Raw genomic sequence first — 18,320 nt, 5'->3', positions numbered from 1 at the left:
AAACATTCTTTTGGGATTCGATCCAATTTCGTAACATGCTGATGTTACACTGCTCAATTCGTGCTACGCTGGCTTTATGTTAGAAAATGAACTGGAAATGCGTTTAAAATATGTATATCCATTGCCACAATATAATAGTTATCGCACACAATATATATAAATTTTTATTTAAATTTAAAATATATATATTTCAAAAAGAATATACCATGTACCCTAAACTAAGACAAAAACTTATGTAAGACGGTCTCATATTTGTGTCTCCCGGCACCCTAGATATATTTATGTCTAAATTTTTAATTTGTGTATGCTATTATTATATGCTTGGCTGATCCAGTTTTCCTTTAATAATTTGTAGACCCAAATTTTAGACTCAATTTTTTACATGTTATTAGTATCCAATTACACACTCTATAGCTTTCTGTATGTGTTTTCTCTTCTCGAGTCACGAACATCATATACTTTGATTAAAAATCATTCAAATTCATTTTAATTACTGCTTCATCTTTCATAATCTCTAAAAATATCCAAAATGTTACCAAATTTTAGGTTCGTTTTTTTGTTCAATGTTTGTCGATCATTCAATTGTTTTATAATTTTATGCTTTTTCCAATCGATAATGAATTCATGCTTATTTTTCGAACGTATATTTTATATCATATTTTGTTTTGATTTCGGATTTTGTACACGCTGTTCTTCGTCGTTTTTCTGACGTTTCCCATCAATTATCAATGCTACTGGGTGTGCTGTGGGGACCCGAACGCTAATCATGTTTTTAATCATCATTGGGACAATTTAATCAATTATAATAAATAAGATCTAAATTTTTTTTTAAATACAGTATTAAATGCGGAACGTAATGGAATACATTCTAACATACTTATCAGTATTAAAGTACAAGTCTTGTACTATATACAATCATTCAAAACTAAGGTTTAACGACTACATATCAAGTGTTTAAACCATATCTCTAATCAAAGTCCGTAGTCTCCACTCTAATCACGATCTCTCTTCATCTCCTCAACCCTGAACCTGTCCCACATGTTGCCATGCACACATACAAACACGACAACAGCCGGATAACTCTGGTGAGATATACATCCCAGTATAAATCAACGAAACATGCAATCATATAAACAATATAAAGCATGAAACAAATAACAGTAATATGTATCAAAATCTGAAACATAATCAATATAAAACTGTCAATCAGACTCGTGACTCCACGTCTCAAACTAGACTCAATCCTAGTCTAGGGATCCCGATTTCCAGACGTTGGCATTCCTATATCGAATTCAGTAATAGAAGAAACTCCAATTCTATTCAATCGATATAACCAAACATCCGGTGTCTTGACCTATCCGTCACAGACTGTGGCAATATCGCCAATTCACTATCTTGTGACAATGTGCAATGTGCCAGTGACGATTCCATCACTATCGGCACTTATGTCATAAGATCATTCGTCTAATACTCATCTAATACATGATTCTATAAATCAATAGAACAAGCATATCAATTCAAATCAATGTAAATAATAACAATAAGTATGTGATTTAGGGAAACTCAAGTATATCATAATCGAGTCGTTCTCCCGGTACCACATTGACTTATACCTTTCTTTCGTAATCTCGGTCTGACGAATTGGAAGTTCTGAATTCAAGACTGTCTCTATCAATCTGAAATGACATATCGAGAATAATGATATCAATATTCCATTCCCAATTCAACACTGAATCTGATCAATCTGAATCTAACTCAAAATCAACGGCATAACGGAACAATCTCGATATTCCCGTCAATACCACATCAACATATATCAATAACAATCTATAACCCATATCCAATACAATCCAAAATCAGTCAATAATCCAAATCTGTCCAATTTCCAATCAATATAATCAGAAAATTATAACAATTTCATAATCAATCTGTTATTTGATCTGACTTCGATTCTACGATGTCTAATATTTCCAGAACACATAATAATGATCAAATAATAATTCTTTCAACATCATAATTTCAAATGATAACAGAACCTAATAAAACTTACGTCCAGTTGTAGCTGTCGATGAGAGGAGCACATAACTGTGTTCGGATTCAAATTCTGATAAACGGATCTTGCACAATAAATTTCTAGGCTTTGAGGAAATTTGAGAGAATAGCTATGGAATTCGTTCGGTTCATGCTAGAGTCTGAAGAAGGAAATGATATTTGACATATCAAGTTGCATAAGAAAGCCAAGTGTCCCATTCAATCCAATTAATTGCACTTTAGCCCCTGAAACTTCACTATTTGCAATTTGGTCCTTACAATTTTTTTTAATTCAATTTCAATCCTCAACGTTCCAAAATCATAAATTAAATAATCTCGAATTAAAATGATAAAATATCGGGCCTTACATGTGCGTAACTTGTGTTCAAACTTTATGACACATTATTTTTAGCTGTCGATTAATAATTGTTTTTTTTTATTTTTTTGCTTTATTAATTATAATATATTGTTGCCTACACTGAACCAAGATCATTGCTCCGCCCCTGCTCATGGGTCGTATTTTGTGAGACGTGTCTCTTATTTGGGTCATCCATGAAAAAGTATTATTTTTTATGCTAAGAGTATTACTTTTTATTGTGAATATCGGTATGATTGACTCGTCTCACAGATAAAGATTCGTGAGACCGTCTCACAAAAGACCTACCCCTAAACTAAATGTTTGGCACCCTGAATTAAGAAGGATGTAGTGCAAGAAAAAGTTATTGCCATTAATTAATAATTAATAAAATATGATTTTTAACAATTAATTACGTTCGATGATGATGAAATTTGAACTTATCCCCTCTTAACCAATATCCTGAGTTTTTTTGGTTAACTTTGTTATGTACGATCAGAGCCTCATTCAACCAGCGGACCTAACACAAGTCCCGTCGACCACATCTCGTCGAGCCCATGGCCGACCGCTCCCACTCGATCACCCGCCACCCTATCGAAAGGCGATTTCCTGCTAATCCTAGTTACTTGTAACGTTTTAAATTATTCGGATTAATCCTTTTTTACTAAACTTCATTATATACAGAAATTTATTAATAAAGTAAAGTACATGAAATATAAATAACTATCGCTAAAAAAATATTCTTCTTAATATTCTCTTATCTTATTCGTCTTATATTTTTTTATTATTTAAAAAATAAATACGTATTAAGAAACTACTTTGTACAAAAAAAATATATAAAGGCATGGTATTTATATTAATATACTTTTTAAATCTAATTTTTGAGTTAATTAAAAGTGATACAATAATAAAACAAAAACAATTTATTATATCTAACTCTCATGAATTATCTATCATATTCCATAATTTTTTTATTTAAGTTGATCCCCTAATTAATATCCTAATGGGGTAGATCTATGAATAATGATAAATTATATACTTTTCAATAATCACATTGACGTTCACTCTCGAGAACTTTGAAAAGAAGGTTTAAAAATTTGAATCTAAATACTTTGATTCTATCAATTACAAAAATAAATAATAATAAATATAAATAGGAACAAATAATTTGTTACAACAAATAAAACTAATCTAGTTAATCAGATAAAAGCTAAATTTCAAAAAAAAAAAAAAAAAAAAAAAAAAAACTAATGTGAGACAGTCTCACGAGTAGAAGTGGTCGGTATGGTATATTGTACCAAAATTTCAGGTATCGTATAACGTACCGAAAACACCGTATAAGAAAAATGATATCATTACCGTACCAATCGGTATGCAGAATTTTTTGTATGACATCGGTAAAATATCGTCACACCGAAAGTATGTTTAAAAAAATTCATTCTCTTATAATTTCAAGGTCAGCGATTACCAATGCTAAATAAATCCCTCAAAACATTCAAAGAGACCAGAAAAGATATATACAAAACAAATCCATCAAGACAATAAACATCAACTGCAACATTTGTCTGGAGATTCAAGATATCAATGAACACCAATAAACTTCAATCGCAACATGTGCGATTTTTTCATCCGCTATCTTTGCAACAATGTCCGAGGTCATAAGATTTCTGAAGCCTGTCAGTTTTTTAACAAGTTGAGGCCCAGCATCCAGTCCTCTAGCTAGCTCTAAGTTCAGGCGACAGAGATAATACTTCTCAGCATTTTTTCTCAACTACGAGTCGAGTTGCTTCACTGAACTTTGATTTAGACTATTCCAACATGATGAATCCAAACAGAAGTTAAATTTTTTATTTTGGTACAATATCGATATATATTGTTTTATACTAATTTTTTTTTATATTTTTTAAAATTTAAATTTTTTATTTAAAAATATTATATATTTTTAAATTTATATATTATTTCGGTATGTATCGAAAATTCCAAATTTCATACCGTTACCTACCGAATATTTCGGTATACCAAAAATTTCGATAAATTCGGTATTTTTTGGTACGGTAACCTCGGTATATCGAAAATTTAGTATTTTTCTCCACCCCTACTCACGGGTCAATTTTGTGAGATGAATATTATATTTGGGTCACTGATGAAAAAATGTTAATTTTTATTGTAAATATGAGCAAGATTGACCCGTTTCACAAATAAAAATCCATGAAACCATCTCAGAAAAGTACTACTCAATTTTCAAATATATAAAATAATGTATACTTTATCCAAAATTAATTTTACATAAATTATACCATACGAATTCTTAGTAATTGAATATATAAATAAAAGTTGACATGATCACACGTATGACCTTTCCGAATCCAGACAAAAACTCGATAGGGCTCACCACATGTTTTTTATTTGTATCGAAATCATTTGCTTTACACAAACACCTGAAAGAGAAAACCACATGTAGGTTAAGTGGGATGCATATGCCAACAAATTGACCTTACCACAAATCATTTCATCGTAAATTCCAAAGTTCTAAAAAATATTTTAGCATTTACTTTAATATAAATATATACAAAAAATTATAAATATTATTCGAAAAATTAATTTTTTTTCTTAAAAGAATATTAAATTACCAAAAATAATTTTTTTACCAACCTGATAGACACATAACACATGCCTATGCAGCTCTAAGTCACTTTAAATCCCACCACCTCCGATACTTACGGGCCCTGTCTCTATTCATTAGATTTCTTCAATTTTGATTTCCCAAAATCTTCATATAATAAAGAATTAATATAATTTCCCCAAAAATATACAATTAAATATAGATATTCGATAAGAAAATCAATAGCCCGTCTTAAATTTGCGTCCATGGGAAAAACGAGACTTTAATTAATTTGGGAAGAAAATCAATAACCCGTCTTAAATTTGAGAATTTGATGTTAGACGATAGGTGACGACTTAAACAAGAGGTTATAATGGGAAAGATGATGAGATACGGGCACGATTTTGAAACACAGATAAGATTTGGTGACAGAGGTTGTGCCTTGAGTGGGTTTTAATAATTTCTATCATTAACGTCAAAAAGAACAAGGTTTCCAGCCAACCCTTTTCTTGTTCTTTTTCTTTCCTTGCCTTACATATTTTGTATTTTTGATTTGTGAAGATAGGAATGAATCAAAAAGCAAAATCTTACGTCTCCAAATCTTTATTTTTAAAATTAAACAATCAAAGGAAACAAATTAAAAAGTAGGTCTCTTGTGAGACGATCTCACGAATCTTTATATGTGAGACGAGTCAACCATACTGATACTCATAATAAAAAGTAATACTCTTAGCATAAAAAGTAATATTTTTCATGGATGACCCAAATAAGAGATCCGTCTCACAAAATATGATCCGTGATACCGTCTCACACAAGTTTTTGCCTATATATATATATATATTTGACACATCAGTATTCTAATAAAAAAATGATTAAAAATTTCAAAAATTGAAAGTTTATGGACTAATAATGAAATATTACAACATAGATTATCAAAATTGTAAAGAAGAATTTTCTCGTTTACATATATATATATATATGTATATGTATATGTATATATATATATATATCAGTGAAACAATTTGAGTTACGTTAGAAAAAATACAAAAAATGTTTTAAAAAAGGAAGAAAGGTAGCAGACTTATAAGATCGAAAATTTAACATGACAAAAGTTATCAAAATTGTAAATCGCATAATGACAATATTTCCTTTGGTCAATTGAAGATAGAGCAAGAGCAACCGATAGTTCTGAACATCGAATTGTAGTACCGAGTATCAACTCTTGAATGGTAGGCCACGAGCAGGTGGAAGAGTCCATTCCCAGTTTCTTAATTCAGAACACTCTTGAGCCATATAAACTAGACCTCGATTTAGTGGAGATAAATAAAAGTTGGATCTTACTAAAACTCAGTTGATTAGAGAAGAATTTAATTTTAATTACTAACTAAAATTTATACAATGTGAAACATGCAATTTTCTTGAAATACATCGGTCTTTTCAAACTGGTACTTTAAGAATCACAGATAATGGTTTCCCAAAAGAGTTGATTTCTCGAATTTCCGTGAGACGGATCGATCCGATCCATATTTGGAGTGAAAACTAATATTTTTTGCATGAGTTATGTCAACTAAGAGATCTGTCTCGCAAAATTAATCTGTAAAACAATCTCACAAGAGTTTGTCGGTTTCAAAAATACAACGGGTTAAAGTTGCTTCGGATTGACATAGTAAAAACTAACCAAAGAAGCGAGCTAAAATTCAGGAAGATTCAATAGTAAGGGAGCTTCTCGTATGGTAGTCGAAATGAACAGACTTGACTTTTAGGCATTAATCTAACAATACTTTCATATTTATTGAATTTTATATTACCCTTCCGACACTATATAAACATTAAAAAAATAGAAAATGAAAGGGTTTAATCCATTAAATACTTCAAATAGCTCACTGCAATAAAACAGACGGAAAATTTCGTCTCTGAAGACTAATTTTCCGTCTCAAAAGAGAGTTTGGGACAGAATATTTCATATCAAAAATCTGTTGATGAAGGCCTTCTTCGCTACAAAAGAAATGGAGATTTGTAGCTATATTAGAGACCGACAATAATTTCAGTCTGTAATTTGAGACATAAATTATTACTAATATCGGTCGATAAATTATTTTCGTGATGTTTATAATTTCATATTTTTTTTGTAGCTCGATTTTTTGTTCTACACACAAATTGAAAACCGAATTTTTATTTAGTTCTATAATTTGCGATATCGGTCTCTAATATGAGACTGAAATATGAAAGTGGTATATAATAAAACCTAAATATTTTAAAACTCACCACTAGTGTTCCTCTCGCTCCAATCATCTCTCAAAACCTTAAAAACTTGTGCTTTCAACTATTTCAACACCATCGGCGCTTGTCGGCCGCCTACTGTCACCACCAACTACAAGGATGTCTTCCATAACTCCTCAATTCTCACAATTAGTGACCAAGGTTATTTATACTAACCAAATCGATCGATAATCGGTCTCTATTTTGTTGTAGAGACCGAATTCCATGTTTTTCTTGTAGTACTTGTCTCTGATTTTGAAATGGAAATATTCCGTTTCAATATTTTCTCATTTATTTGAAATTCAAGCCATGTTTTCTATTCAAGTAATCCAACTTTTCCGACAGATATGTAATCTTTTACAATCAAAAGATAAGACCACATAGATAATATAAAACAAAGAAGAATATGACAGTTATCAAGCTCCCACCAAATCAGCAAATATTGTACCTTTTATTTTGTAGCAGTTGCTCTTAAAATCAGGACATATGTTTAAAATAATACATATTCTCTGGCATCAGTTATTTTCGTCTAATTTTTTTATAAAATTTATTTAAATTAATATTATATATATAATATATCTAGATATAATCAGAATAATTATTTCAATTTTTTTCAATTTATAGTTTTCTATAGTTTTATTTTTTATATTAAGAGTGATATGATCATTTTATGATTAAATCGTCAGGTGTGACCAGGTAATATACGAGAATATACACACATAACAAATTTATATATATATATATATATATATATATATATTATATATACACACACACACACTTAAATAACTCAGTTGTTTCTTGTTCTAAACAATCATGAAAATTGGAGATCATATCAAAAGCACAGATAAGTACTACATGTTTATTAAAAAATTCTTTACAATTATTAAAACGTATGTATTAACAAAATTAGGTCTCATAACACAACCTTCCATTATTTATATATAATATTAGCATGATTAATATTAAATCACATTCATTGTACTTATCCCACCTTTAACATCTTTCCCATTAACATATCGACCATTAATTAAACACTAATTAAATAATATCACTCTTTTGGATAAAAAAAAAATTTATTGTGAGACGATCTCATTAGTCAATTTCGTGAGACAGATCATCAGTTCGATACGATTCATGAAAAAATATTATTTATTATGCTAAAAATATCACTTTTCGTTTTAATTATGAATCAGGTTGACCCATCTAACAGAAAAAAATATAAGATTGTCTTACGAAAAACCTAATTTCAGAAGAATGGATGGGAACTATCATTAACTTTCATTTAGCCATTTAGGTATAATATATCTACATATATATAAATCATTTATGTAAGACATCCCTTTCTATCATGTAAAGTTGCACTCATGGCTCTCTGATTTGTAATAACAGAATGAAATAAAACATATGACACTTAGCACGAAAAGATATAAAACCCCTTGTAAAAAGATAGTGGACTCATAAAATACTACATTTTTTAAATATCAGGGATACCATTTTTATAAATGTGTCTGATTTTTAAATATACAAAATTTAAAAAGATAATTGTTAATTGAGTTCATTTTTACAGAGGTGTTAGATGCAGGTTCGTCCGAAATAAAACAAATAAAAAAAAGTAAACTTAATTATATTCTTTTTATTTTTATTTTTTTTAGAGTATGAATTTAGTAACATCTTTGGATAAGACAATGAAAAAATTACTTGAGTGAATGGCAAAAAAAATCATTAATTAAATACTTAAAACATGAGATATATGTTTCGTAGAAAAAATTAATTTTTTCTGAGAAAAAATTAAAATTAAAATTTTCAATTTTAGATTTTAGAAATGGAAATGAGAGAAAATAAGATAAAAGGAGAAATATTATTATTGAAAATGATTAAAGAGTATTTTGAAATTATAAAACAATTAAGAGTATGTATCTTGTGAGATAGTCTCACGAATATTTATCTGTGAGACGAGTTAACCCTACCGATATTCACAATAAAAAGTAATACTCTTACCATAAAAAAGTAATATTTTTTTATGAATGACTCAAATAAGAGATCTGTATCACAAAATACGATCTGTGAGATTGTCTCACACAAGTTTTTGCCACCAATCAAAACCTACCAAAAAGTGAAGAAATTATTACTTCGGGTGACCATTACCCCATAGCATTTTCTTACTGAGGCTTTTTCTTCCACAATAAACATTTTCTTTTAATTTCCAATTGTCATTCATGTTCCACCCATTACAAAAATATTTTCTATGATGTAAGAATATTTTCCTTTTTGAAAAGATTATCCTCAAAAACAATTAAATAATATGATCTGATATAAACTTCAATAATAACCAATGAATTAAAATAATGTTTTCCCAGTGATTCCATAAAAATCAACTATGAAATGCTATTATATCTAATTTTGGGTTTCTAATATAGAAAGACGATTCAGTAAAAAAAAAATTATTAAAAGAATTTGTTTTTTTTTCCAGTTTTCATCGGTTCTAGTTGCAAGTATGTTTGACTTTTTAAATGAAGTCAAATATTAAAATTTGCAAGGTTTTTCACTCAAAAAAACATTGCAAGTTTTCATGTGTACATTAATGAAAAAATAAGATGCAATAATCAAACAAGTTTTTTTTTTTGCATTCATTGATCTTGTATTTAATTTAATTAATGCGAGAGTAGGTCTCTTGTGAGACAATCTCACGAATATTTATTTGTGAGATGAGTCAACCCTACAGATATTCACAATAAAAAATAATATTATTAGCATAAAAAGTAATAATTTTTCATGAATGACCCAAATAAGAGATCCGTCTCACAAAATACGACCCATAAGATCGTCTCATACAAGTTTTTACCTTAATGCGAAAAGTATAATATACGGTAAATGTCAAATTCATAAAATATAAGAAAAACACAAAAACTCGATAATCAAACTATACAGAGAGTCAAGATTTTTTCGATATAAAATTCTTCTCTGTCATTTCTATTTTATATAAGTAATTTTTGTTCAACATGAGTAAACTCGCTTAGAGACTCGTAATTTTTTTTAATTGAGAGGAGATTTTCTTCGATTAAATAGAATAATATTTTTAGATACAAAATATTTCCTTCGAAAATAAATTTTACTATATTTTAATGTTTTAAAATATACGCATCGAATACAACAAGACCTAATGGTGTTGTCCTTAGTATTAATCTCGGTGCTAATTTAAAAAATAGAAAACAAAATATATTGAATAATATATATTCCACTGCTGGCAGAGATGAGCTAACTCGCGTTGCGTAGATCCCTCGTCATAATATGTTTTTTTAATGAGAGAATGACATTTTTAGTTCTACTGCTTATACAATTCTATTTTGGGTCTTATTATCAGTCAATTCATGATTTTAATAATTAACTTATACTTTTTTCTTCAATTTATTCATTTTTCATCATAGTGTTTACGTGAAATCGAACACGTCAGCGATATCCACGATGCTAAGATCTCTAATTGATACTTGATAATGTTGGTGTGCCTTGCTATATAGAGTCCTTGGGTTAACTATTAAAGTTTCTTCATATGGTCTACCACGAGATGAATCATGTGGACGAGTCCTAAAGGGTGTTCAGCCTTTGTCGGTTTGGGATGGGAGTGCGTAAGCACTAGTAGCACAAGGTGTCATGGAAACCCCCGAGAGGATCTTGGGTCTAGTCCCTAAAAGAGGAAGCTCGATTAATCTTCGAACCATTTGTATGCTATTCTCATCTCTATTTAAGGCGTCCCAATTAGGTGAGGGAGAATTATGGAAGAAAACATGAAATCAAAAAAATTATTCTCTCATTTAATTTTTTTTAAACATTTACTAAGTTCAAATATTGCTCCACGGCAGAAAATTAAATATTGTGACTAATAAATTATTATGCTTGTTTTTTTTATACCATTTTTCTACCTAATTGAATTTCAAAACTAATTTTTTTTTTTTGCTTTTAAAAATTTTAGTTTTTTGCGTATAATGTTAATATGATATTGACATGATACTGACGTATTTAGTGGCACGAAAAATACCAATAAACAGACTAAGCCAATTTCACTTATATACTTTGGAGTAATGAATTCTTATTTTGGATTATCCTCTGTGTAACGGAGGTGTAGGTATCCTGGATTAAACATGGGGCAAAAAGTTTCTCCATTTTCATCATACTATAAATTCACATCTTCAACCAAAGCTTCACTTCGTCTTCAACCTCAAATTTCTCCTCCATTCAATCCAGATAATCTCAACACATATTCCACCGAATCCAAAAGCAATGCAGTCCAGAGAATTTTCAGAGCTCCGCTACCCCCTCTTCCCACGACAACCGTCTCATCAGTTTCCGCCCCAATTCCCCCTCCCCGGCATCAACCCACCGGCCTACCACCACTTCAACTCGCCGTATCCAAATCATAACTTAATGCAAGAACTGATCAGCCCCCAACCACTCACGTGTAGTTTCAGCAGCAACTCAACCTCCGACGAAGCCGATGAGCAGCAGCTGAGCATAATCAACGAGCGGAAGCAGAGAAGGATGATCTCTAACAGGGAGTCCGCTCGCAGGTCGCGTATGCGCAAGCAGAAGCAGTTGGACGAGCTCTGGTCACAGGTCGTCTGGTTGAGGAATGAGAACAGTCAGCTCATGGATAGATTGAACGACTTCTCGGACCGCCATGATCGAGTGGTGCAGGAGAATTCGCAGCTCAAAGAGGAGGCTTCGGAGCTTCGTCAGATGATCGTTCACATGCAGCTGAACAGCCCTTTTGAAGGATTTAGGAGCTTGACGATGAGCGATCCTTGAAATGATTTCGCTTTATGAATGAATAAGGAGTGTCTGCAAATCTAAATAAAAGTGATTTTTTTTTAATTTTTTGAAAATTTTCAAATGAAATTCAAATGAAAAGTGAGGAATCACTTTTATTCAGATGTTGCAAACGATCTTCCCTAAGTGTTCAGATTAAGAGCTCTCCAAAATAATGAGTTGTATAAATTTTGGAAATGGAAATCTGTGTTCTGTCTAGCATTTTTTTGTTTCAGAATATAAAATATCGTCTTACAAAATTAACTTACGATAAGTTAAATTTCATATGTGGATGAAACATGAACAAAATATTGAGTGTAAATAACGTTCATCCATTCAATATAAAAAATTCATATGTATATATATTATTATATTCAATGAATATAGTGTCCAAGAATATCTGTCATATTATGATGCTATGAAACAATGATTGGTTAATATTGATTTTTCTTTTTAAAAAAATTGTCTAAGTTAATGATGATCTGTTTATCCTTTTATTAGTTTGCTTATCAATCATTAAATCGTTTATTACATGAATACTGAAAAGATTAATTTTATGTGGCTAATTTATTTGTCTAATTTATGAAGAATATTAGAGTAATTTTCTTCGTAAAATGAAATGTAAACAAGCATAAGAGTAATTTTTATTTACAAAATTAATGTATATCACATAATTTGGACTGCAAAGAACATAATACTTTGACATATTTAAGTAACTATGCCTTTACTTGGTCTTTTGCTAAAGTAATCTCTTTATGTGTTCTTTTGGTTTTTATAGAATGGACATAATATGGCCTAAATCGAAAAATAAAAAATCAAAAATTGAACTAAATTGTAATACTATAATACTGAATCAGACCGTTATAAAATGATTTGGTTATTGAATTAGCTATTTCAAAAATCGTAAACCGAAAACTGAACCGTAATTACATAAAACCGATCCAGACATACGGTTGCCCCACTTCGGCTAAATTCTCGGTTCAGTCCCATATGTTTGGGGTAGTTTCCGATGTAGTCCTAAACGAATATAATGAGCCGATTTAGTCTCAAACGTTACCAAAGTTGTCTCAATCCTATTTTTCTGTTAGTTTGCTGTCAAACTTAACAGAGTAGATTGACTTCATAAATCAATTAGAACAAAATTAAAATCGCCCAAAAATCGATATTTTCTCTACGCTAAAAATTCCCAAACTCCTCCATTTCTCCCCCCTCAAAATCCCCAGAAAAACTGATGCTATCTCTACGCTAAAAATCCCCAGAAATCCCCAATCTCCTCCATCTCGCCATCTCTCGCTGTCATCAAGATATGTACGCAATGCTTTTGACTGGAATTAATGTAATTCTTGAAATCTTTAAATCGAAGCATCGTGAAATCTTAGATGGTCAAATCCGTTGTTAAATATTTCAACGAAGTATCATTTTTCGTAAGCTAATTGCTTGTTATTTATTAGCAGCCGAAAGTTACATTGCTTGAAATGGATTTCCAGTTGAAGGAAGTCTTCATCCCCGTCCTCACTCTCTCCTTCCTCAGCCGATGACTTTCTCTATGTGTCGTCACCGCAAGTTTGATAAGTAATGGCTAAACGCAGTAACTCGACAATCGAGATTACTCCAAATTATGGTAATTTATTATATTTTCACTTTTTTTTACTTAATTTTGTATCATGCATTTTTCGGTCAAGACTTATATTGTTTTTTCATTTTTTATGTGTAGGTTTACTTGGAAAACAAGATTTGATTACTATTAAAATGCATTACAGGGGAAGGTTTAAATGTAAAGGAGAACACGATGAATACGTTGGGGGAAGTTTTGAATATTTCGACTTTTTTGATCTTGATAAGCTAGCAATGGTTGAGTTGTGGGGGTTTGCAGATGATCTTGGATTCAAAAATAAAGATGCTATTATGTTTTGGCACAAGATCGGGAATACGCTAAATAAAAGGAGATGTTTACAAAATGATTCAGATGTGTTGGAAGTTAGAAAGAATATTCCAACAAACTATGAGGTAGAAATTTATATGGAACACTTAGATGCATATTCAATTGATGGTCCAAACGAACAAAGTGGAGTTCAAGCTGTCGGTGAATTTTTTGACATCGATGAAGATGTTGTCATGGATGATATGTTGTTTGATGCATTCATTGACCATGAAATTCAATCTACGAAAGGAAAGAATACGATTTCTGTTGACAGAGAAAATGCAGATAATCTGCAATTAGTGGTGCATGAGCTGGAGGATGATGATGGCGACGAAGAAGATGTTTGCGTAGACAATGAAGATTTGGATAGTATTCATGATTCTGATGAGGAAGAAGCAAAAAATTATCCAAAGTTTGATCCAAAGAGAGAATCTGAAAACCCGGACTTGAAGCTTGGTATGATTTTTTGCTCAAAGAAAGAAGCGAAATTTGCGATTCAAACTCACTGCATTAGAAGAGGAATGGCAGTAAATTTTGTGAAGAATGATAATATTCGTCTTTGGGCGAAGTGCAACAATGATGGTTGCCGCTGGATTATTCATGTTGCAAAGATGACTAATGACAGTTGTTGGCAAATAAGAACTTTTGATGACAAGCATAATAAATGTTTTCGGGAATTTAGCAACAAGAGCATCAACTCAACGTGGTTGGCAAAGACTTTTTCCAGGATAATAGCGACAAATCCTAAAATGGGAACCGATGAGTTTAAGCAAGAGATTTGCAGGACATTGAATGTAAACATTTCGAGGAAGGTAGCTTATGTAGCAAACCGAAAGGCACTAATGCTGGTGCAAGGGACTGCACAGGAGCAATATCATCAAATAAGGAAATATTTTGCTGAACTCAAAAGATCAGATTCTCGAGCCACAGTAGTTTTGAAGTTGACAGAAGACGAAGAAGGGCCAAGGTTCCAAAGATTATACGTTTGTTTTTCAGCGTGTAAGCAAGGGTTTAAGAATGCATGTCGTCGTGTCATTGGTGTTGATGGATGTTTTTTAAAGGAACAACATGGTGGACAATTGCTAGTGGCTGTGGGATTAGATCCGAATAACAACATATTCCCAATATGTTACGCGTTGGTTGAACGTGAAACAAAAGATAGTTGGACATGGTTTCTCCGGCTCTTAGATGAAGACCTTGGGATTAGTGGTGCTCAGTATGACTTTACATTTATGTCAGATAAGCAAAAAGGTTTGATTCCAGCACTTGAATCTTTATTTCCTGATGCGGAGCATAGATTTTGTGTCCGACACTTACACAGCAATATGAAACGTGCTGGATTCAAGAGTTTAGCTGTTAAGATCACCTTTTGGGCTGCGGCAAAAGCGACAAGAATTGAAGATTTTCGAGTTCAAATGAATGAGATGAAAGTTATTGATGAAAATGCATATGAATGGCTTGCTAAGAAGCATGAAAATCAATGGTCTAGAGCATATTTCAGCACCTCCCCTAAATCTGACATCTTATTGAACAACATGTGTGAAACTTTTAACAGCATTATTTTAGATGTCAGGGAAAAGCCAGTGATAGATATGTTTGAAACACTACGGAATCTTTTGATGGCTAGATTTCAAGTTAATAGAGAGAAGGTAAAAAAATGGAAGGGTCGAATTTGTCCAAACATCAAAGATGTGTTGGAAAAGATCTATATGGAGGCTGTTAGGTATTTCCCAATGAAGTCCGATGAGATGCATTACCAGATATCAAGATCAGATGATATACGTGATCAACATTCAGTTGACCTGTCGATTAGGTCATGCAGCTGTAGGAGATATGATTTGACTGGCATTCCTTGCAAGCACGCTGTATGCGCCATTTGGTGCAAAAAAGAGGATCCAGAGATGTATGTTCATTCGTATTACCTGATCGAGACCTATAAAAGATGTTATGCAATGTCTATAATGCCTACCAATGGTCCAAGTTTGTGGCCTGAATGTAATTTTCCTCCTCCATTGCCTCCAATTCACAAACAGAAACTTGGAAGACCGGCGAAATTGCGAAGAAGAGAACCAGATGAACCTCCCCCTTCTTCTCGAAATAAGTTGAAAGGTGTGATAAAGTTCAATAAATGCAAATTATGCGGTGGATCAGGACATAGTCAAAGGATTTGTAAGGGGAATGAAGACGTCCAACAAGAGACCGCGACACAAAAAATACGAAAAGAAAAACTACATATAAACATATTTGGTTCATTTCATAGTTTTTGTGTTGTTTACGAAAATTCTTATTTGTGTATCTATAAAACCACAGGTGAGAAGACCACAAGACGTTGGTGTTCATATTCAAGTAAGCTTAAGTTTATTATCATTGATAAATGTAAATTATTTGTAATATATATTTGTATAAAATGTCTTCAATAATAGGCAATAAATGTATGTTTATTATAGGGTAATCGACCGGTGAATATCAAGAAACCTGCTTTTGTAAAAGACGACGTCAACTTCACAACTGTCTCATAACTACGATCGTCCATGAAGTCTATCTCGTCCGAAGAATCTAGCAGGAACAAGTGATTTTGTGGCTGGGATTTGTATTTTCTTTTTTGGCGTCCATGTTTTTCGGTAGTAGTTTTACTGTCATTAAAAAGCCTACAGTTGTCTTTGTTACTGTATGTTGATATGAGGAAAAGTTGGTAGTTTTGTAATTGGGGTGTGTTGAAATCTTGATCCTCAACTATTGGTGAATTTTTGTCTATGGGTATTGACTGCTCACTTTTATCAGTGGAACATGGGTATTGACTGCTCACTTTTATCATCTTGGGTATTTTACTTTCTGGTGTTCGGTTTTTCACTGGAACATGGGTATTGACTCTGCTCACTTTTATCATCTTGTTCCTCGCTTGAATGCTTTCTCTTTTTCCCATATTCAGATTCGTATTTTGGTTCTTAAATGCAGATAATAGCAGCTTCCATTAGAAAGTGAAAGCAAATACAGTACCTAACTAATATGGGACACATGAAACTCTACCACATGCAAGCTCACAAACTCATTTCAAAATCACATACTGTAGTGGTATATAAACTTTTCTCACATTGGTTGTCATGATTTGAAGCTTTAAATGCAAAATAGGTCCATGTAACTGCCTATTTAACTTGCCAATCCAGCAGCTTTGCTTGCCAGATAATGGGACCATAGCAGAAAACAGAAAAAAAAATGCACTTGTCATTCTGAAGTCTAGCACCTCAAGAAAAATGCACTTGCCATTCTGAAGTCCAAATTCTCCTTCCCCAATGACATAATAAAATGCACAAGTTAAAAAAGTCTAGCACCTCAACTGTTAAAAAAATAAATCGTTTAAAACATTGGGACCAAACTTAATCTGAAAGGTTACAAAATAATATTAGATTCAATTCTCTACAATCCATTGTGCGCTCAATACATTCTATTAAAAGTTTACAAAATAATATTGTGCGCTCGATACAATCTATTAAAAGGTTACAAGATACTACCACATGCTCAATACAATCCATCAGTTGCCATCACCACTAATATTTAGAGATTCGATTTGTTGTTTTATCTCCTCCGTTATCTTCACTAAATTTGATAGCGTCTCGTTCAATTTATCTATTTTTCCAGCTTCAGTGGGTTTTGTACTTGCACTTGCATCTGAATTTGCACTAAAAGTTATGTTCGACATTTCTTCGACAGTGTTGGTGGAGGAAGAAGCTTGCACTGGAGCTTGCTTGTCCATATAAGAATCAAAAGCTTTTATAGCCCCCTCCCTACTCAAGAATGACCTGTGGGATGCGCCGCTAAATTTATTGACTTGCTTTTGTGCCTCTTCCCAAGTCTCATATACTCCGGGTTTTCGTCCAATAAAAACTACATATGTTTTACCCTATATCATAACAAAAATATAAGAACAATTAAGTATTTCACACAAGCAAACAACACAATATAATTTCACAAAAAAATTTAAAAAAATGAAGCTCACCATTTTGATTTCACAGATGTAACTTTCGGCTGCTAGTAAATAACAAGCAATTAGCTTACGAAAAATGATACTTCGCTGAAATATTTAACGGATTTGACCATCATCAACGAAAAAAATTTATGCCCGATTTCAAGATATTACAGATGCGGCTATATTTCTAAGATTTCACGATGCTTCGATTTAAAGATTTCAAGAATTACATTAATTCCAGTCAAAAGCATTGCGTACATACCTTGATGACAGCGAAAGATGGCGAGATGGAGGAGGTTGGGTATTTCTGGGGATTTTTAGCGTAGAGATAGCATCAGTTTTTCTGGGGATTTTGAGGGGGGAGAAATGGAGGAGTTTGGGAATT

At 31.9% G+C, this 18,320-nt stretch overlaps 1 protein-coding gene and 1 long non-coding RNA gene across 2 annotated transcripts; one reads left to right on the top strand and one right to left on the bottom strand.

Annotated features, from left to right (window-relative positions):
• Nucleotides 1-857: 857 nt before the first annotated feature.
• Nucleotides 858-2,176, bottom strand: LOC142548276 (uncharacterized). The gene is made up of 3 exons (XR_012820953.1): nucleotides 2,051-2,176; nucleotides 1,614-1,676; nucleotides 858-1,029 (listed from the first exon to the last, which is right to left on the bottom strand). It is a non-coding gene; the product is annotated as an uncharacterized LOC142548276 (long non-coding RNA).
• A 9,349-nt stretch (nucleotides 2,177-11,525) lies between these two features.
• On the top strand, nucleotides 11,526-12,050 carry LOC142550302 (basic leucine zipper 43-like). The gene has a single exon (XM_075659529.1). The coding sequence runs from the start codon at nucleotides 11,526-11,528 to the stop codon at nucleotides 12,048-12,050; it is 525 nt and encodes a 174-aa protein (XP_075515644.1).
• The last annotated feature ends 6,270 nt before the right edge of the window (nucleotides 12,051-18,320 follow it).

The sequence above is a fragment of the Primulina tabacum genome, chromosome 6 (assembly GCF_025594145.1).
Source record: "Primulina tabacum isolate GXHZ01 chromosome 6, ASM2559414v2, whole genome shotgun sequence".
In the NCBI taxonomy this organism is placed as follows: Eukaryota; Viridiplantae; Streptophyta; class Magnoliopsida; order Lamiales; family Gesneriaceae; genus Primulina; species Primulina tabacum.
Note: the sequence above shows the minus strand (reverse complement) of the source record. Positions and strands in the feature narration are given on the sequence as shown.